This window comes from Crocuta crocuta, unplaced genomic scaffold (assembly GCF_008692635.1).
Source record: "Crocuta crocuta isolate KB4526 unplaced genomic scaffold, BGI_CrCroc_1.0 scaffold489, whole genome shotgun sequence".
NCBI lineage: Eukaryota > Metazoa > Chordata > Mammalia > Carnivora > Hyaenidae > Crocuta > Crocuta crocuta.
This window is the reverse complement of record NW_027531874.1, coordinates 325,513-348,357: the sequence shown is the minus strand read 5'-3', so window position 1 is coordinate 348,357 and position 22,845 is coordinate 325,513. Positions and strand designations below refer to the sequence as shown.

The window sequence follows — 22,845 nt, the reverse complement described above, 5'->3', positions numbered from 1 at the left end:
GCACCCACCTTTTTACTGGCTTACTTAAGCTCAAGGGTGCCATTGCAGTGGCTTCCAGCAAAGGAAAAGAAATCTTGGCCAAGGTGTCTGCTTTAATCATAAATCTAATTCCACTGGTTTTCTTTATGGTCTTAGAATAGATTACTTGCTTTCCTATGTCTCACTTTCCCTGTCCCTCCAATGGAACCAATTTTTATTCTACTTACTTCTTCTACTTATTAGTAGAGGCAACAAATGAGATCATGGATACTCAAGTGTTTTGAAGTATAAAAAATTAAACCACTTGTGGTTCTGCTCATGTACTTATAAGATGTAGCCTTATAAGGCTACGTGAAAACCTGGCTCACCAAATCCAAGTTTCCTTCCTTCTATGTGGAAATATCTTAGTCCAGGGATTAGTGCCCCTCCCCCCCCTTGACTAACTGCAGTTCTGGCCGGACCACCCAGGGGCCATTTGGTAACTTGAGTTTTATTGGCACATGTCATTTAGCCTGTTGTCTTGTATGGACTAACCATCTCTGCATGTGTACCTCTCTGCTTTTACTGAGTCTTTCTTTCCCTTAAGTATTTGAAAGACTATGAATTAGTTATCTTTTCTTACTGCCATTTTGTAAACTCAGTAAAGCTGCATGTCAGAGAGTCGGAAAAAAAGGAAAGGTTTTTTTTTTTTTTTGAGAAAAGGCTTAGCCATTCTGATTTGAAAAATGTACATTCTGATATTATAGATTTTCTGTCCTCCTCTGATTTCAGTGATTTTGATTTGCAATCAGTGGTCTGATGGAAGCATTGTATACTCTTCTTTACAGGTAACTTCTTTCTTACTAACACTTCTGGCCTAGAGTTCAGTAATGAATTGTTGCTCTAGGAAACTTGGGACATTTGGAATTCCAGTTCATTTCAACTAACATTCACTAGTTGATGACAGACGGGGGAGAAAAAAGTGAAGTGTATGTCCCCTGCCATATGTATTCTTGTCCACAAGTAATACTCAGATCTGGTGGCTAGAGAAGAGACAAGTAATTGAACCATTCTAATATAGGGAAAATAAAATGTTAATATGTAAAATAACATGTAGCTGCTGTGAGGCAGAAAAGAAACACATGTTTATTTGGTTGTTGAGGAGAGACCATGTATATTTTTCCAGGAGGGAAGATGGCTCTTTGAAAAAGATACCAGTTGAGATAAGCAGAAAGTGGAAGGGCATCCTGAAAGGGTGCCCAGGTCTAGGCAGGGGGATTGAAAAGCATACAGCACATCAGGGGATAAGTGACTGTTTTTCCACTTTACCTTAAACAACCCTACTTAGCAGTACAAACATTTCTTAAAATATAGTGTTGTTGGGAAGAGCGAGTCACAAAAAAGCTAGAAAACAGAACTCTCAGCTTACAGCCAAGACAGGTGGGCAGAGCCTTCCCATAGTGCCTTTTCTTTGTATTTAAAGGAAATAGATATTCAGAGGAAATAGATATGTATTATGTGACAAAGTAATCAAAGTAATCAGCCTCTCTGCTGTTTTGCAGAACCTAGCTTGAAGAGTACTCCCCCAGAATATGGACTTACGTGGAGAGAGGAATAGAAAGCTGAGACTAGATAATTTGAAGTCCTGCTTTGGAAAGACTTGACTACTAGCTTGATGTATTTTATTTGATCCAGGCTGCAGTGGAGATCACAAGTACTTGTGTGGGAAAGAGGAACGGGATCCAAAACTGCTCTTTAGACAAAATAATCCAGTAGTGGTGTGTGGATTGGCCTGGAAAGTTGGCAAAGTGGCAGGATGTTCTTAGGCCAATGACAGGTAATGGTGAGATGGGCATGGAAGCAAGAAACCCTATGGAATTCTAATCCATAGGATTTGGATACTGACTGGATATGCCTCCCCCCAATACTCCTAGAGGGAATCTGAGATCTGGCAGAAGGTGTCGTATGAAAGGGACCTAAGTATTAAGCTGAAAGAGTTGAAAGAGTTATATCTCATTTTCTTCTGCTCAATTCTCACCTGAGGAAAAGTGACTTTCTCTCCAGAATGGGGCATTGACCTTTGATGGGTATCTCCTTAACCAGTATGCAGTTTTCACATTGTCTCAAGTATTTTATATTTTACTTTGGCTGTCAAAGATATCTATGCTTTAAGGAATTAATCCTTATCAGATGCGCTTTGGATGTTGTATTTGAGTTTTTCATAAAATACGGTAGTAGCTTTGATTTCTTAAAATGCCAAATTTTTAACAATTAGCTGAAAGAAATACCTTTAATCCCAGTGAGCAGTATTTTTATCTGCCTCTCATACTCCATTCAGGCTCCATCTCTCTGCAATAGCCTTACTAGTTTGACTACATGAAGAGGGCTGGACCACCGCTCATCACAATCGTACATAGCTCCGATGTTCTTCTGTGTGATTTTGGTATCACCCCTACCTTCATTCCATCAAAATACTCCGATTCACTTGTGCATACTCTCCAGCACCCTTTTCATGCTAACAAGAGCATGCAACTAAGCATCAACTCCATTTCTTTGTGTTTACTTTCTGTATTTCAAAACAGGTCCCAACCTAATTCGCCAACTGAGCAATATGGGCCTGTATAAGAAGCAGGGGTCGGTAAGAGCTGTGGCACCATGGGGGTCCCCTGCCCTCGCCTAAGTGGGAACCTGCTACTCAGCTCTGCCATTGTTTCCCTGATGGAGTGAGAGACTAGCGTGTTTCTATCTTTAAAAGCAGTGTTTCTCCCTGGTGATCTCCAGACCAGCAGTAGCAGCAGCACCTGGGAACTTGTTTCAAATTCACATTCTTAGTCTCCACCCCTGACCATCTGAATCAGAAACCTGGTGTGGAACTCTGCATTCTGTGTGATAACAAGGCCATTCTGGTGACTCTGAGCTCACTCCAAAAAACCTTTAGTGGAAAGGATGCTGTGTTGCACTTCCCTGATTCCTCTTGAGGACTGATAACTCAGAGCTGTGTTGAGTTTCAAGAAAATCCTGATATCTAGATGTTCATTTGATTTTTACTGTTTTTAAAGCACATGACACAATAAAAGACCACATGCTATGCAAGCTAAATCCATTCTGTGTGCCGTCATTTTCCAGCCTCTACTCAAGAGTCTGAATGTGCTAACTTTAAAAAGAATGCTGTTGTGTTGAAAAAATATATGGCTTCTTTCCTTAGTGTATGAAAGTTTGCTGACACCAGACCTAGATGATATTTCTGAAACTTTTTTACTGATATATTTCTGAGAGCAAAAGAGAGTCAGCATGTACCCCTGAGAATCTGGGAACATATCCTGAAACAATGAGCTACAAGCACATGATTTTGTTGAAGCCTTGCCTTATACATTTATGATTTGTATGGGTTTTATATCATCGTATACTCATATTTGGCTTAGGCTCAAGATAATGTGTTAAATTACCCTCATGTTAAATTTTTTAACTTTTACCTACAAAGTTTTAAAGAAAATCTACACCCCAGAAAAGTGCCTAATTTACCCAATAAGATATAGGCCAGAAAACAAGAAGTAACCCATAAAAGGCAGGCGATGGTAAACTACACACAGGAGCAACATTCACAGGCTGTATACTTGACTCGAAGATGTCCCTTTTTCCATCCTATTTCCCATACCTCCACTCTCACATCTGAGTGGCCATACCACATGTACTAAATAACCGTTGAGTGAAAAGTCAGGAGGCTTATTTTTAGAAGCGGCTTCCCCAAGTTTGCATGAGATTTGGCACTAGGCCTTTTCTAATCCTTGCCTCACATGGTCACCATTTCATTTCTCCTAAGTCACTTTTATAAGGATGGTGAAGAATTTTGACCTTAGGTACCAGTACCCATTGATTGGAAGTAATTGCCTAAAGCACTATATTGAGAATGATTGTGAATTTGTATGTGACGTAGTCAATTCCTGTGTCAGCCGTGGGTGGAGTGGCAGCTGGTGGTCCAGGTGACAGATACATGCCATCCCTGCTCTACTCAGCACGAATTACCAATGAAAAACAATTTCTGAATTCTGGGAGGTCCTGCTTGGTGCTGGAGACTTGTCTATACCACATTCTCCCAGTCACAAAGCATCCATTTTAGGGGCTTTCAGCCACAGGCATGACTTCAGCAACCTACATTGTGTAGGGCAACAGCCATCATTGTAATCATTCAAGGCCCATTAGTCTTTGTCATAATTAATAGAGGTATAATACCTGCCCTCTTCTGGCCCTTCATATTTCAGCTTCTCTCAGATACCTCCCCTCACCTTCTGTTTCACAAAATGCTGTTGACTGTATGACAGTTCAAATATGACTTTATATTGATCATTTAGGGTCTTGGTATAAGTAGAGGTTTTACTCAGTGGCATCTTCTCTCAGAAGCCAGAAATCTATCAGCCACTCCCTCTTGGGAGATCTCACAAATCTTTCATAGGACAACACACACTACTCTTAGGCTTTCCCACCACCTATTTATGATGCAAAATCACTAGTGCTGTTGAGAGTTTAACGTTTCTGATACAATTCTTACTTTTTCTGGAATTACTTAGATTACTCACAATTTATAATATCTTTCTTTTCCTAAATTCACAGAAAGGCAAAATACCAGTCTATTTATAAGCAAAAAAAAAAAAAAAACGAAAACAAAAAACACACAAAAACACATTCTTAAAAGCTGACATCAACATGTTTAATGTTCAGTTAGGCTCTTAGTTTAGGCAGGGCAAGTGTTCTTTTTATTATTTCTGTTTTTCACATGAGACAATTAAGGAGCGGAAATTACTTTCTAGCTGATAAGCACTGAAGCCAAGACTCAATCCATGTATTTTGACAATAAATCCAGGGATCTTTGAACTGGGTTATGCTCTCTCCCTTCTTGTCCAGGAAAACTATCAACTGGGTCCAATCTCTGCCTTCATTTCTGTTGCTTAGCTGAGCTCAGTGATTTTGGGAAAGGTTGGTGTTTAGTAAATATTTCACAAAGAAGTAAACCAGTGAATATATTCATGTAACCAGTTTTATCTATAGAATCACATAAATACATTTTTCACATCTACCTGCTTAGAATATCTCAATTTAAATTCAACTTCATAACACTGTACAAAAAGTAGAATTAGGTATTGAAAAAATATTGAAAAATAAAGAGACTCTCATACTGTTGAAATAATTTATCAAAGTAAAAGTGGTTACAACATAAGGACTAGAATCCAGATATCCTATTAATTCTACTATCTTTTTCCTACACAATACAACACAGCTTAATTCAAATAAATGTAGGGTACTGTAGTGTGTGTGTGTGTGTGTGTGTGTGTGTGTGTACAAGTTCTAGTTCTGCAGGTCCCTGGCTGCCTCAGTCAGTAAAGCGTGCAACTCTTGATCTTGGGTTGTGAGTTCAAGACCCATACTGGGTGTAGAGATTACTTATTTTTTTCAATTTAAATAAAAATTCAAATGTTCTGACTTTTATCAATAATTACCTGTGTGATTCTTAGCAAGCTACAGGGTATCTTTGGATCCCACTTTCCTCATTTGTCAAATTAGGATTTGGGATTTGATATTACACATATAGAGTTGTGGAATTTTAATGCTGAAAGATACTTAGAGATCAGCTAGTTGTACTCCCTCATTTACAGACGAGGAAATTTACAGATAACGAACACTGATCTTTTCTAGCTCTGAAATAAATTCCGAGAGGACCATATGGGTTCCAAAGAGAATCAGCTCTTATGAATACTGAGACTACCCACTTACCAAATGTGTGATTATGTTCCACACATGTAGCTTCTCTAGATTTAAGTTCCCTGTGCTGTAAAATTCAAGGGGTCATACTAAGTTTCCTTTCACTTTTAAAACTTTGAAGTTACCTTAAGAAAGGCATCTTTGAAAACTGACATTTGTGCTACCCTGGGACAGGACTCAGAATGTCATGAAGCATAACATAACTCTGGGAAGAAATTAGCATCAGGAACACATTAAGAGCATCCATCCAAAGGACTCCGATCACAGGGTGAATTTGCTCAATGAATACTTAAATTGCTTGATTGATGTCTTGTTTGGAAACTGATAACCCAACATTCTTTGCTTTTGGCCCAAAAATATGGAAAAATGAACCAAGTAAGAGAGTGAAGTTTCGTTGTTAATTTCCTATAGATTTGGATGCTATAAGTCAGAAAACCATCACTAGGTCCTTCTTCCCTAGAGGATATCACATTATAACTAGTCTCAGTATTTTTCAATTGAGCATCAGAAACTTCACAATCTATTAAATATTGTATTCCAAGTATCTGTTTACTGAGTTGTTACAAATTGCCAATGGGACAGGAACTGTCTGTCACTTCCAGAGCAATTAGTGTGTGAAAACTTATCAAAAGAAATCTGTCAAGTTTGAATAAGTATAAATATTGCATGGGAGTCCTTAAGGAAATCAAACTGAGAGGGATACATTTTTGCTTATTGCAGCACATGAGAATTTATTTTGCTTTATTTACTTGGCTCTCTTTTTTAGCATGTTGATAGCATTTTATTTAACCCAATGGATTAATGTTTTGCTCTGATAAAAATAGACTTTGGTTCTTAGAGGAAAACTAGAGTGTCTGATTGAGTGATAAAATATTGGCTCCTTACTGTCAAATTTGAAGAGCTCCCTCCAGGAAGGGAGCACTGGAATGGGAGTATAGCTAAAAAGACTATTACATACAGATCTTCTTCGACTTAGGATGAGGTTATATCCCAATAAACCCGTTGGAGGTAGCAATGCATTTAATACTCCTAACCTACCAACCACCATCATTTATCCTAGCCTACCTTAAATTCTCGCAGACCCTTCTCTAGTCTACTTTGCCACTTTTTGATTCTCTGACCTTACCCTTTTTAGGCTTAAGATTTTTCATGTCTTTAAAACAAAGAAATATAACAGGTGATCCACTGGGTAATTTTTAGTTTTACTACATATTTTACCTGCACTGATGTCTGCATTACCACTCCATTATATCTTATGCTCCTTCCTCATTGTCTTGGAAAATATAAATATGATACTTTCAGGTAGTGATATTTTCTATAAAGAAAAAAATTAATATCTCTTAGAGATGTCCCCCTTTCAGGAGGTTCAGCATGATCTCATCAGTGCACAGCCAAGATTTTTTGAATGACATTTGTACTTTAGGACTCAACAGTGTTTACAAAGTCACATGTTCAACTCATGTTAGTTATGATCTTTAACATAATCCATTTGAGGCCATATTTGGAAACTACATTTGTTTGTTTTTTTTTCCTTTTTCTACACCATGGAAAATGGTTACAGGGTTATATTATTATTATATTTTGGGAAGCTTATTATAATTTTAATTTAACATTTTGTTATTTTCTATTGTTTAAACTCAGTGATCTTCGCCACACTGAAGTAATAGAGTTAATAATCTTCATGTTATACTTAATGTTTCTTGAATTGAAGTCATTGCCATTTGTTCAGGGTTTCCCAACCTAGGTTTTTTGACCTTTTCATAGATGTTTTAGAAAAATGGTGTGTGTGTAGAGGGGATGAGGATATTTTATGATCGGTAAAAGAGATTTTATTATCATTTTATGTAGTAAGTTTGTATGCTTAAACTTATGCTCTAAGGAATTTGAGGAATTTGGCATATTAAAAATCTCTCGCAAGTCTTAAAAGGATAAATTCAAAAATCTACTAAATTTTGTTTAATCTAGATCTTCTCAAAGCCATTTGATCCTGTAAGACATCTAAATTTAGGATAGGTGGGAGGGAGAGAACTTCTATTAACAAGAAATTAACATTCCAAAGATCACAGTTTAGGAGATGCTGCAGTATGTGCTTAAGGTTGTTTGTATCCTCTCCTAAAGCGTTAAGTCACTGATGTTACAAAAGCAGTGAAACCAAAATAATTAGCATATTTTTAAATAGCCAAACAGCATGTTAATTGGGTATGTTTTTTGTTTTTACTTTTAAAATGGCTAACTTTTAATGATTCAGATGTGCTCATGATTCAGAGTGCTTTCACAAAGAAGAATCCTCACTACATTACCTGCGTCACATTTATTATAATCCCTATTGATAGGTTAAAAGTTGAAAGTGAGAATGTTTAAATGTCATTCTTTAGGTTTGAATTTTGGTCCTTTTTTTTAAATTCCAATTAGAACAACAACAAAGTAGTTTTTTTTTCTTTTTTTCCTGACATCCACGGTCAGTACAACTTAATTGTTACCTTGTCCCACAGAATTCAGAGAGGTTGCTATCACTGGCCATTAGCAACAATGTTGAGAAATGTCTTCAGAAAAAAAAAATACAGTTTTATATATTTGATTACAACTTTGCTTGGAGAGGTGTGGGTTGATTAATATTGTGCTGGTAAATTACTTTCTAACTTCTACCTTGTGATTTTGGAGATATTAATTTATACTTAAATCTCTCCTATAGCTAATTACAGGAATAGACAGTGTTCTCCTCATTGTTTATATGAGAACATTGAGATGCTCAGAGATTACTTGGTTTGCCCAAAACACACACACCAAACTGAGTGAGCAGTACACAACACTGTGCTGTTGCCTCTGCTGATGGTTAAAATCTCCTGTTTCTTATGGGAAAACTGCCATAACAATTGAACTTCCCCATGATCTACTATAGGGGCTTTCCTCCCCCAGATTTTAGTTTCTTCAGGAAGTGACTAGATTGCTGGGAAGCACTTGCTTATTTATACTGAGCATCCTCTTGACATCAGCATGGGGTTACTTATAATTACAGGCACACATGTAAATAAAATGATTAACTATTCTCATATAAATATAATTATATCTCTCAAATAATACATGCGGAAATGTTTTAATCCAGTGATAAAGGGAAAGCAATCCGCATGGCCCCTTCTTTGTATGTAAACAGTGGATTATTAGGCAGAATATGTTGTACATTTGGTTATTGAGGTCAATCACGCTTGGGACTCATCTAAGTATTAAACAACAAAAATGCCTTTATAGCAGTTAGTATTCTCTTTAGAAAGCTGAAACCTTTCTCCCATTTTCCAAGGACACTGCATACAGTTAGACTTTTTCCCAGGATTCTATTAAAGAAAGATATATAAGCATTCAGCCAACTGGTTCTGAAACCAGAATCTTCTTTTGCATCTGGTTTTCCCCCTCCACTACCAAAGTAATTTTTAAGACAAAGTGGGGCACAGTGGCTACTATGTCATTTCTCCATCTTTGGACACATCTGGAGATCACACTTTAAAGAGAGGAATCATGGAATGCCTAGAGCTGAAGTTGTTTGATTTCCTTGGAGCATAGTAGTTCATGGCAGCAAATCATTTCGACTCACTGTCATTTAGGGTTCTTCTCATAAATGGAAAGCATGGGATCACATGTTCATTCACAAAACACTTACCTAATTCTTAAGAAAAATTACAACTTTGTAACAGATGTTTTCAGGTCTGGCTGCCCATTACACTCATCCCACTGGCATTCTGGGATAAATAAGCTTTGACAAAAAGGTTGCTCTTGGACTGCTATTTCCTACTCAGTCCCTTATAAATATAATAAATTTTTCAGCCAATAGTTTTAAGTACACATTTAAATTTGGGACCAGTCAGCCAGTCAATATGTGTTCACCAAGTATTTCCTGCAATATTAAACTACCATCTCACTCAATTAATGGAAAAATAGTTCAACTACACAAGTAAGAAAAGAGTAAGAATGTGCATTGATAGTAAGAAGCATTGAGAGTAGACTGAACTGAGACCCAGGAATTATTCTATCCCTACATAGGGCCAAGAGTTTGGATTTAGTTACTTTGTTCCCCAGTGCCCAAGTTTCTCATTTAACGGAAAACTGTAAACTGTATTGAAAAACACAAAGTGCTATGTAAGTATGTGGCACTATGATGCACCATGACAATTATTATCTATAAAATGAAAGAAGTGATCTAAATGGTTTACTATATCAAAATTATAGACTCTCTGGGTCTAAAATTTGAGCATTAACTCAGTAAGTATTGCATGGTGTTTGGCACATGCTTAGCAAACTATAAATGCTTATCTCCTTGGCTTAAAGAGGTTGGACTTCTTTTAATCACCTAGCAGTGTATTCCTTTTAGTTCTCTAGAAATAAAATCTTATTCGCTGACAGTAGGAATATGGGTAAAATCTTTAAGGGATTGTGATTACTTCCCATTTATATTAAACAGGCTGAAAAAGTATCAGTGGACAACATATGAATTTCTAACGACCATTTTTTTTCATGAATACAGTAGCATTCCAATGTCTTAAAACATCTTTATAATGATGATTCCTTTGCTTTCAGAGCTGAGTTATGCCTGGATCTTCAATGAATACCCTTCCTATCAGGATAACCGCCGCTTTGTTTCTCAAGAGACTGGGAATCTGTATATTGCCAAAGTAGAAAAGTCAGATGTCGGGAATTATACCTGTGTAGTTACGAATACAGTGACAAACCACAAGGTCCTGGGACCACCCACACCGCTAATATTGAGAAATGATGGTGAGTTTCCCAAGGGATTTTGTGTTTTGTGGTTATATGTTACATATGGAAAACTGTTACATTATTGGCACACAAACTCTGATTGTCTAAATTAAATTTAAGAAAGGCTTAATGCTTCTTACATTGGTACCTATGTTTTCGCCCATGAATCTCTTTTGGAAAACTAATTAGAAATTTAATTGCTAATCTCGAATGGAATGTGGATTTAGGTGAGTATAAATAACAAAGTGTTTCTTTTTTCACTTAAAATGTACACACAGGCAGAATGAAGTAGAAGGTTGAACAACTAGCTCATTAATCACTTCTATGTAATTTAGTATTAAGTGTCCAGAAAGAAGTTTTAAATTATCCAAATAACTTCTGGATTTATGATACTAACAACATAGTTCACACCATGATGAAATGCAGGAATATCAAGGCTTATTTGAGAAATAAGTTTTTATTTCCAACACTTTTGTGAAAATGTTTCAAGAAAATACATGATTTTTCACCCTAATTACCTGGGTGAATGACATAACAGTGTATAATTCACCATGTGCTTTTAAAAGGCAATCTTACCTGAATTGTATGCCAAAATCTAGTACCACTAAGCCTTTTCCCCACCAGGAGTCTTTTCATGTATTCTCTTCCCTCTTCTTGAGATGCTTCTCCTCTGAATCGCAGCCTTTCATTTGACTAACTGATACTGGCCCTTTCATTTTCTTCAAGTATATCACTTTGTCCAGGAAGTGATCTCTGTCTGACTCCCTCCCTGCTATGCTGCATCAGGTGCCTCTCTATAGTCCAATAGAGCCTATTATTATATGCAGAAGAACTCTTCATTTTGTATCACAATTACCAGTATGCTTCACTGTCTCCTTAACTATAAACTTGCTATTTTAGAAGCACATGCATTGCCTGGATCAGTAGTATATCTCCAACACCTGTACAATACCTGGAACATAGGAGATTCTTAATAGTTATTTGCTGAGTAAAAGAAAACAAAGGCACAATTAAGTCTTTCAATAATGGCTGATAGAAAGATATAAGCAGCCATGATTCAATGTTTAAGTTTCTATTCTTTTTAAATTCCATTCCCATCAAATACGCACTTGAGCCTTCCATTATGAACAGGAGTTATTAGACCCATCTTACAGGTAAGGAAACTGTCAGACAGGAACATTAATAACAAGCATTTAGTAGGTACTTAGTATTTGCTGGGTGCTCAGAATTTTACCAGAATTATTTCATTCAAATCTCAAGCAACTATATGAGGAATGTCCTCTTTTATTTTTTATTGATGAATGAACTGGGGCTCTGACATGTTAAATAACAAACCCCAAAGCTACATACCTAGCTAAAAACGAATGGCTCCACAATTCACACTCAGTAACCATGCCCTGTTGATTCCAGAGCCTAATACACTAATGCCTCAATCACTAGGTTTCATTTCATTACACTCTACCACCTCTTCCCTGAATCTGTACAAGACAAACTTGCAGATTCAAGCCTGGAACTCAGATTTCTGTCCACATATGTTCCTCTTCCCTCTGTACTGAAGGGACTTTATGCCCAAGTGGAGCTGTGAATATGAACTTCTTAGAATAGGATATTTGGAGGCAAACTAACTTGCAAGGAGGGTCTGAGAATCCTTACAGCATAAACTGTACCATGACATTTTTGAGCAAATGATGTAGTTTTGAACCATTCATTTATTTACTCATGCATTTAACATGTATTTGTTTAGCACTTATTATATGACAGCCACTATTAGTGCCAGTGCAGAAGAACAATAGGGCCTCTATCTCAGTGTACTTACATGCTCCGGGAGGGCATAGGTAAAAAAACAAACATAAAGAAAAACAAAAACCCAATTACTTTAGGTAGTAATAAATAAACCAGCATGATAAAATAGAGGCCCTGTGGAGTGGAATGTATACCTGAGGGAAGAGTGTCATGGAAAGCCTTTCTGAAGAGATGACCTATGAGCTGAGACATGAATGATAAGAAGTCAGCCCTGTGATGATCAGAGGGAAGAGCAGTTCAGACTGAGTTAACATCACATGCAAAGGCCCTGACACCTGAACAAAAAACACTTGGCATGATCAGGAAGGAAAGAGCATGTGAGCATGGATGGAGTACAGTGAGCAGAGTAAAGGGAGCTTTGAGTCGATATTGAAAAAGAATCAGTAGCCAGATCATGTAGATCATGGAGAAAACCCTGGATTTTATCTCAAGGTCATTGAGAAGCCATTAGAGGATGTTATGCAACAGAGTGATGCACATTTTGTAAAAGCTTTCTTAGCTACTGTGTAGAGATGGACTTTAAACAAGAGAGAGTGGATGCTGGATGTCCATCTGAAAGATTGTGCAGTAATTCAGTTGGGAAATGGTGGCAGCTTGAACTAGGGAGTAGTGGGGGGAACAGAGAAGTGGATGGATTGAGGATCTGGTTTGCAGGTAAACCTGCCCAAACTTGCCAATTCCCTGGAGGTGGGAGGTGTTGGAAGAGAAAATCAGGGATGACACAAAGGTTTCTGGTGTAACAACTGGGTGGATGGGAATGCTATTTACTGAAATGGTTTCACTGAACAGGTTTGTAAGGGGAAAATCAAAAGTATTACTTTAGTCATTATTTGTAAAGCCAAAAGCATGACTTCTCTCTTGGCAACAGAAAAAGTATTTGTTTTCTGCTGTTCCTCCCATCTCTCTATCATCACACCCATCGGATATGTTCACATGTGCTTATCAGCTTGCCTTCTCAACCTCGCCAACATTGTGATCGAGCACAGATTGTGGGTTGATCCAGCTTTGTTCTGGGGGCAAGCACAGTGCTTGCCAGGTGACAAATGTTAAATTAATATGTTGGAATAGCTGAATCAGATGAAATAAAACTGAAAATTTCATCAGTTTAAAAAGCCATTGATGTCATCTCTCCAGACCTAAGGATGAAGTAACTTTCAAAAGATGTGCTCCAGTGGCTTTTTGTACGGAATTGTTTCAAAATAAATTGTTCTGACCTCTGCTTATAATACACTTATGCCAAAATGTCTGTTTAGTGGTGTTATTATCCGTTCAGGTGTGTCAAGTCACAAATGTAATGAAATACTGATGATTCACTAAGACACAGCCCAGGAGACACTTTGCACAGAGTTGCTAGAAAGAACTAAAATTCAGGAACACAAGAACTCCAGAATCATGGACACCTCAAGTTGGCAACGACTTTGCCTTTTGCTTGGCTTTTAGATATATCTTGACTTGTGTAGTATATCTTCATATAGATGACAAATGTTTTTTACTAGAATATTTTATCACAAAATTAGCCAAATAAGGATCTCATTCTTCAGCAATTAATGCCCATTCATTCTCAATTTCCATGAGAGTTTCATGGTGAAAATTCATAATATGTCTATCCCATTTAGGGGGAGTATATAAAATGGGTACTTGAACTATATTGCTAAGCACAAAATAGGTTATTTAATTAGCTCTTGTCTGGAGGTAAGAGAAAAGGGGAAATATAAATCAAGAAGAGATTGCAAAATAAAGATGACATTCTTATTAAAGTCTATTATACAGGAATAAAATCACTAAAATTATCATTCTGCATGATCTTGTATTTAGTGACTGTGTATTAGACAAGGTTGTATAGAATTTGTCCAATCATTTTGTTAATTGAAGCTCTCTCAAAATTTCACATCCTTCTTCTGCCTCCAAAATGCAAATAAGCAAGGCAACAGAGTTTATTGCCTGAAGTGAACTAATTACCATGGCTAGTCATTTTCCATGCTAAGTGTAGATGTAGTTTAAAGAACTAGCTGTCCTCAATATTTAGGTTATTTCCTTAGAGTGCCAGCTAAACAGTTCTGGACTATGATTCATTGTTTCCAGCCTAAAAGGTGACAGTGAGTCATAAAGAGTGAATAGTGAACATTGACTCAAGTCCTAAAAGGCATCAAGTGTGATGTATTCCATGTTTATCCCCCTGACCCTTTTTACCCCTTGTCCCCAGCTCACCACAAGTCAGCAAGACTTCAGTACTTTATGTTCCATTCCCACCCCTACACTGTTCACATGGCTCACCCCTTCCTGTGTCTCAGATTGTTACTGAAATGTAGAACAGGATGGTTTGGAGGTCAGACCTGAGGACTCTGGAACCAGGCTCCCAGGATAGAACACAGCTGCACCACTTATTAGCTCTGTAACTGTGGATGTCAGTTTGACCTCAATGTGCTCCGTTTTCTCATCAGTCGAGTGAAGATGATAGTACCTAGCTCAGAGGCTTATTTTCTGGGTTAAATTATGAATTAAGTTTTTTTATCAGTGACAAAATAGAAATGCAGCCTCAATAACTTACTTATATAGGTATACTCAACAAATTATATAAAAATTTAAATTTTTTAATGTTTATTTTTGAGAGAGAGAGAATGCACATGTGTGCATGAGCAGGGGAGAGGCAGAGAGAGCGGGAGACAGAGGATCTGAAGCAGGCTCTGTGCTGACAGCAGAGAGCTTAATGGAGGGACTTGAACCCATCAGTTGCTAGATCACAGCCTGAACAAAGTTGAACATTTAAACAGCAGAGCCCACCCACATACCTCTCAACAAATTATATTTTTAAAAACAAATTATAGGGGCACCTGCGTGGCTCAGTTGGTTAACCATCCAACTTCAACTCAGGTCATGATCTCGCAGTTTATGGGTTTGAGCCCTATGTCAGGCTCTTTGCTGATAGCCAGCTCAGAGCCTGAGCCTTTTTCACATTCTGTGTGTCCCTCTCTTTCTGACCCTCCCCTGCTCACACTGTCTCTCTCTCTCTCTCTCAGAAATAAATAAAACATTTTTAAAAAATAAATAAGTAAATAAAAACAAATTACATAGTGTATAGATAGTATGATCCTTGTTTTGAAAATATATGTGGATAATGGCAAAGAAAGGTGGAAATACTACTCTCCAAAATGCTAACAGTGTTAAAATCTTTGAAGTGTTTAACTTTCAGTGGCAAATGTTCAATTCTTATTTTTTTTCTATTTGCTTTGTTGTACTTTCTCATTTTTCTACAATGATTAGAGATGTTTTGAATTTTTAGACAAAAACTTGGTAGAGGCTTATTTATAGATGATTGGCCTTACAAGACACTTAGACGTCACCCAGCTTTGTATCTTTATTCTTTGAGAAAAAGGAGAACTGAAAACCAGAAAAGTAATATGAGGAGCACCGGGGTAAAATTCCTAGTGCTCCGTCACTGGGCCATTTAACTGAGGTTCAGAAAAGCTGTTTGAAGCTTTAGATTAACAGATTTGCCTTGTATCTTTTGATTTGATTACATTTATGACTTAAATATTTTTAATATTGATAGTTCTCCTAAATAACTATATGTTTGTATAGTATTGACTGCCAGGTAGTATAAAACTAAGAGTTATTAGACAAATGTGAGAGAATTATATATCAGAGTTTATTTACCTAGATATTTTGAAATCTGCTTTGGAAAGATAATAAAACTTGTTATGTGCGAAAGTGCATCTGTTACTTAGCTACCATGAAGAAAAGCAAGATTTAATTGAGAAAAGAATTATAATTATTTTTAAGACAGGTACTAAAGTAGTCTATGGATCAATATTAGCCAGCTACTGGTTATTAATGATGATGAGCTTGCTCTATTATGAGCTTCCTACACAGATCTCAAAGAATTGTCCCTAAATTTCTATAAACAAAGGTAATAGATTACCCATACAGCATTAATTACAGGAGAAATCATAGATTTAGGTGATAGTTATAATGGCTATGTCTTCTGTCTTTAATCACTACCCCTGACTTCCTCTAAAATGGATGAAGGGGAGAAAAATTGGCTGATATTAGTACAGTCTTGGGAAAATGAGGTCATGTCCATGAGGATGTTTATGTACGTTACATTCCTATATAATTGAGCAGGAGTTTTTATATGACCTTTGTCTTTCTTCTGTTTTTGTCCTGAGGCTGTCTAGGGATTGGTTTGGCAGTTCTTTGTTTTGCTTATTAGAACCAAGACACATTTTGAGCAATTTACAGCCAGTGTCTGTGTGTTGGGTCTGTGCTTTGTATGGTGGATATTAAATATTTTTGAATATTATCCCTAATTAGAACTCTGAATAGAGGAAATACTAAGGAACAGGGAATAAAGAGTTTATCTTATCTTAGAGTTTCAAAATCTCTCTCTTCTCCTTTTCTCTTGCCAATTCCTGCATGTATATACATTTATAAACATGTATGTAGGCTATGTTGGGTCAATACACATATGTTTATCTACACAAGATATATATTGCCTTTGGAAGTTAAAACATAAACTTCACTTTTCTGAATACTATACTTCCGTGTAAAGTTAAATTATTTAAAATTTATGTTCTCATATATAACCAAAGTAACTGGTGATTTTTCTAAGTTCTCACTCATTTTCCCAGCCTAATTTTATGTAGCCATGAAAATGCTTGGGGGCCTGGGTGGCTCAACCGGTTAAGCATCCGACTCTTGATTTCGGCTCAGATCATGATCTCACAGTGGTGTGATTGAGTCCTGTGGTGAGCTCTGTGCTGAAAATGGAGCCTGCTTGGGATTCTCTCTCTTACTGTCTCTCTGCCACTCTCCCCAGTCCATGCTAGCTAGTGCTCACTCTCTCTCTCTCTCTTTCCCTCTCTCTCTCTCTCTCTCTCTCACTCTCTCTCACTCTCACGCGCGCACACACACAAACACACACACAAGAAGAAAGAGAGAGAGAGAGAGAAAGAGTGAGAGAACGAAGGAAGGAAGGAAGGAAGGAAGGAAGGAAGGAAGGAAGGAAGGAAAGGAAAGGAAAGGAAAGAGAAAATGCTAAGCATGGTCAGCACTGAAGCATTTAACGTTCTCATCTGAAATCAGCTTTAACCTAGTGGACAAGAGACCAGCTGACAACTTCAGTTTCTTGCAGTTTCAGAGCAGGAGGGACAGAAATAGGTGTGCTGGACATAGGGTTAAGAATGTCCCTGGGTGGTGCCAGCTACCTTTGTCTCTTTTGCCATGGCCTCACCTGGGATGCAGTGAAAGGGGGACAGGACTAAAAGTCAAGAAGAAAAAAAGTCATAGGAATCTGGGCTGCAATCCCAGATCTACCACTAACTGACATGACAAAATCCTGCCATTTCTTTGGTCCTCAGTTTTCTTAGTTTAAAATGAGTAATGTAATAAGCCATAGCTAAGGTTTCATCTAGTTATCCTCTAGGATTCTAGTCACAACTTTTGTATATTACCTCACTCCAATCTCAATATTCGCACAGGCCAGATAATATCAGATGCTAATCAACAGGCAGATTGCTGCTCCTTGGATTGGATTTTTTCCCAATGCTAAAAACCAATCCTAGTGCAAAACTAGGTATATTCACTCTTTCCAACCATAATGGGCATTTGTGAGCCTTCACTTCTGTGACTAATAGTGGCTCAGAAGACTACATTCCCCACAAAGTTCCAGATTTAAGACCAATGACTAAAAACTGGAACAGATAAAAGTAGAACATTCTAGAATATTCTGTAATATTGATGCAGTGTAATGTATCCTTCATTATGATATGCCATCTGCTCGTAGTAGACTTTTCTAATATTGCCCCAAACTGGATTAGAACCTCAAGTGAGCATTAACTACCAGTGTATGTCTTCATAAACAAAGCAGCTTTATTTGTAGGCCACTTAATTAACTTCATGGGATCAGATCAAAAACCCAGTCATTACGAAGATCTGTTTTTTATTGTAAAATTGATGTACAACCTTTTATTGATGACCTAGCATTTAAACTAGCAACTGTGACACCTCTGCTTGGCAGTGGGTAGAAATTCATTCTTCACTCGTACATATTTTTCTTTTACTTAAGGTCTAGAGTTTATACCGAAACACTTTGCTTCATTTTACTCTCACTTCTAATTGCAACTTTTGTGTGGCTTTGTCATAGCAATCATGTCTTGTTTTTAATTCTCTAACATCACAGTTGAGGAATCTGTGGGCATAAAACATGTTTTATGAGGAGAATATCTAAATGACTAAAGGATGTGAGATATTTTACTAAACTGCCATTGCTAATCTGATTTAACACTGTCTTAATGGCTCTGGATATTTTGAAGTCTTGACAACCTTAGAAACTTGGCAGTCAGCTTTAGACCCCTTAGCACAGTCATTCCATTTCAGGTCTGTGTGGGCCAAAGGTCTTGGATGGTCATTTAGCTAGTCAGTTAGAAAACATCTGTTAAGTACCCGTTGTATGTGGCACACTATAAAATAAAAAGACGCGAGNCGCGAGCTCAGCCCCTGGAAACCTACAGTCTTAGAGAATTCCAAATGAGTGAAGGGTCTAAAGTTTCATTCTTATTGGAGTCATTGATTCTACTTCCAGAAAACACACTTACAGACAATAGGATTTGAAATGAATAAGGAAAGTAGAGGTGTTAGCCTAAAATAAAGATGACTTCTCTGCCTGACTTATTTTGCTCAGCATAACACCCTCAAGGTCCGTCCATGTTGCTACACATGGCCTGATTTCATTCTTTCTCATTGCCATGTAGTATTCCATTGTATAGATAAACCACATCTTCTTGATCCATTCGTCCGTTGATGGACACTTAAGCTCTTTCCATGTTTTGGCTATTGTTGAGAGTGCTGCTATGAACATTGGGGTACATGTGCTCCTATGCATCAGCATTCCTATATCCCTTGGGTAAATTCCTAGCAGTGCTATTGCTGGGTCCTAGGGGAGTTCTAGTGTTCATTTTTTGAGGAACCTCCACACTCTTTTCAAGAGGGGCTGTACCCGTTTACATTCCCACCAACAGTGCAGGAGGGTGCCCGTTTTTCCACATCCTCGCCAGCATCTAGAGTCATATGTTTGCACGTATGGGAGGATTAGGAGGAACTAAACAGAGGACCATGGGGTAGAAGGAAGGGAGTAAATGGTGGGAGAGAGGGAGAGAGGCAAACCATGAGAGACTCTTGAATGATGAGAACAAACTAAGGACTGATGGGTTTCGTAGGGGAGGGGGGAGATGGACGTGGAGAAGGGCACTTGTTGGGATGAGCACTGGGTGTTATATGGAAACCAACTTGACAATAAACCATTTGTAAAAAAATAAATAAAAATAAATAAATAAATAAAATAAAATGGAGATGACTTAGAGCATTCATTTGCTTATACGCTTAAGCAACAAATACGAAGAACCTGTTATATGCTTGGCACGAGGAATGCAAAAGTCTTTCTGTGCCTCACAGATTATAGTCTAGCTGAGGAGCCTCACTGCAGGCTAAGGCAGGAGTGGCGGCATATTAGAGGAGAGTGGAGAAGTAAAGCAGGTTCATTTAAGTTCCTTTTGTAATAGGAGCCAGCAGTGAAGGGTGTGGTGAGATTATGCATTAATTGTGCCTCAGACATTTAATGAGGAATTAATGAGGAATTTCCCACAATTAATGAGGAAATCTGACCTGGTTGTTGGGAATCAGCCCAAGCCTCCATCAAGAGTTGAAGAAGGAAAAGAATTGCAGGCATTGGGGACAGTATTTGTGTAAATCACGAGTTGGCAGACTCCCTCCTGAAGGCCAGTTCTCCCCATGGCCTGTTTTTGTAAATAAGGTTTACCATTTTCTCCATAGAAATGTTGGGTATTCTTAGTTAATTCCTAGATTCTCTATAATTTTTGTTGCTGTTGCAAATGGTTTCTTATTTTGAATCACATTCTCTAGTTAGTTATTGCTGATGTACAGAAATGCTATTTTTTTGTATGTGAGTCTACATTTGGCAAGCTTGCTGAAATCTCTTGTTAGCTCTAATAGTTTGTCAATTCTATCAACTCTCTCAAACTTTGCTATTTTTCTCATTTTCTCTAAGCCGAGGGTCATCCAGCTTAGGGCCCATGGGCCATATAGCATACCATCTTTTTGTAAATAAAATTTTACTGGAACATAGCCATGTCCTTTTGTTTACATATTGTCTGTGGATGCTTTTCAGCTCTAGCGACAGAGTTAAGTTGTTACAGAGATTGTATGGCTCCCAAAACCTAAATAAAATCCTTGTTCTCTGTCACTTTACAGTAATACTTTGCCAGTCCCTGACATGATAATATCTTTAAATATCTGAAGACTATCCATCAAAAGACTTGTTTTTTTGTGGCTCCAAAGACTTGAACTGGAACCAACATGCACAAATTAGAGGGAGAGAGAGAATTTTATTCAAGACCATGTGAAGAACGTTTTAGTAGGCTGAACACAAAAGTACTTACTCAGTGGGAGATGAAAGCTGGCTTTCTTTCACTTAAAAGAAGATGACCTTATAATTAATTGTCCAAACTGGAAGCTATTAGCAAATTACTTCAGGATGTCAGGTAAACCAGGACTGTTTCAGTCAAGCCCAGATGCATTCACTCTACCTTTATAGGAGACAACCTTCTGAAATAACTCAAGTTATCTCTGCACTTTCATAATTGAGAAGGAAGCAAAGAATTCAGGTTTCAAGTCAAAATATGTTTATTTTCACATCCTAAAGATTTCTGAAGACAGCTTAAAACACCAAGTTTAAGAGGTGATGTACCACCTTCTGTCTCCTCACTCCTATTCTCCAGCATTGGGAAGGTTGTTGTTTAGATCGTTGTTGTCTGAAACTCAGTGGAAATTAAGCTACTATAGGGTGGACAGTGGTAAAAGATTTTCCTTGGATGGTCCCCTAGACCTCACAATGTCTCCTTCAACCAGGAATAAAACAAGTCTTTTTTAAAAGAGCAAAGTGGTAAACTCAGCCAAAAGGATTAGTAAGACTAATGAGATATTTCAGAATATGTGTAGATTAATGAATTATATATGCATCATATGACTTAGTCCACAAGAAAGTCAATGTGGGAACTTTCCATAAGATGATTTTTGTAATTTTTTTCGTAGAAAATCTCACTCCGTGAAAGTTGGTAAAAGTCCCTTCTGTGGTTTAATTTAGCAAGCACAGATTCCAGCTAAGGCAGGTGTTGGCAAAACGTTATGGCGCGCAACTCTGCAAAGTGCCTTCTTTCTGCCAACACAGCGCTCTGCAAATTGTAGTTAAACAAGCATGGTGTGTGGCTGATTTCTCTTTCATATTCTGTAGTTTGCCAGTTATTTTGTTAAATTCTATGTTCTTCTAGACATCAGCATCACCTTAATGATTTTTCAGGTTTTGAAAGGGGGTCAGTCATTGCCACAAGGTCATCTACAGAGTCCAGGCTCTTGATGGGCATTGTCACTGGTAGGATTCCATTAATAAGACTCTCACAATGACTAGCTCATACGAGAGGTCTATTATGTTATACTTTTTGCTTTGACTTAACACTTCATGGTTACTACAGAAATTCTTAAAGTGTACCCTGTGGACCAGAAGCTTCACCATCATCTGGGAAATTGTTACAAATGCACATTCTCAGGCTCCATCTCCACTTTCTAAATCAGAAACTTAAGCCCTCCAGGTTATTTAAAGTTTGAGATCCACTGGTTTAGAAAAAGACCCTAGGAAATTCTGGTCATGTCTTCCTCAGAAAGTCAACTCTTTCAGTTATTCAGTAAATGATCATTGCCTACATATGCCTTGTTACCATGAAATGCACTGAAAAAGAGAAGCCTACAGTTGTCATGAAGTTAATCAGGTGTATGTTATCCATGTTGTGCCCCTGTTGCTGAGCACAGTGCATGTCTTATGGTTGGTATTACATGAATATTTACTGCATTAATCCATCAGAATGGAAAGACAGCTATGCTCTTGACTGCTGATGATTCTGATGTGTGGAATTTCAATTGCTGTCATTTTCACTATTGTTATGGTGGCTCTCTTACTCCACAGAATGGAAAACATTGACAATGCATTTTAGCAAATGAAGACTTCCTTCTTTATTTTATGTTTAAAAATGTAGATCTAAGTGTCTCTAAAATTGAAAGCAAAAGTTGTCTCTGTAGGCAAAGTGTATCATGAATGAATGAAAACATGCAAGAGAAAGGGAATATGGCTGAGATTATGTATTCTGGTTAATCTTGATTCTGTTATATGCACTCTTTATTTTTACTTCCCTTGGTATGTGGACACAGCTAGGCCTTTATATCCTCCCACTTTTTAAATAGTTTGAAGATGGAAAAATGGTCTGGAGCAGCTCCATCTGTGACCTTTCTCTTTCTGCCTAATCTTTCTGTAAATCACCAGAGCAGCTGTAGACCAATTAAGTTCAAAAGTGTACAGGTGGTCAAAGGAATGACTTGAAAAATGTACTCTTGTTTTAAGGGGACTTTTGTTTCATAAAAAATAAAAACAGCAACAGCTTTTTAAATTTAATGTACAAAATAAAGGCCAAAATAGTTAAAATGAAATAAATAGTCAAATAAAAATATAGCTTGTGTCAGATG

General features: G+C 37.5%; 1 protein-coding gene across 8 annotated transcripts in view; it reads left to right on the top strand.

Annotated features, from left to right (window-relative positions):
• The window catches only part of CNTN4 (contactin 4), a 902,287-nt gene that overhangs the window by 707,431 nt on the left and 172,011 nt on the right, over positions 1-22,845 (top strand). For all 8 annotated transcript variants that reach the window (XM_077772911.1, XM_077772904.1, XM_077772907.1 and 5 more), the window contains one exon: positions 10,279-10,476. In XM_077772911.1, the coding sequence (XP_077629037.1) occupies positions 10,279-10,476 (198 nt within the window). The remainder of the gene's footprint in view (positions 1-10,278; positions 10,477-22,845) is intronic.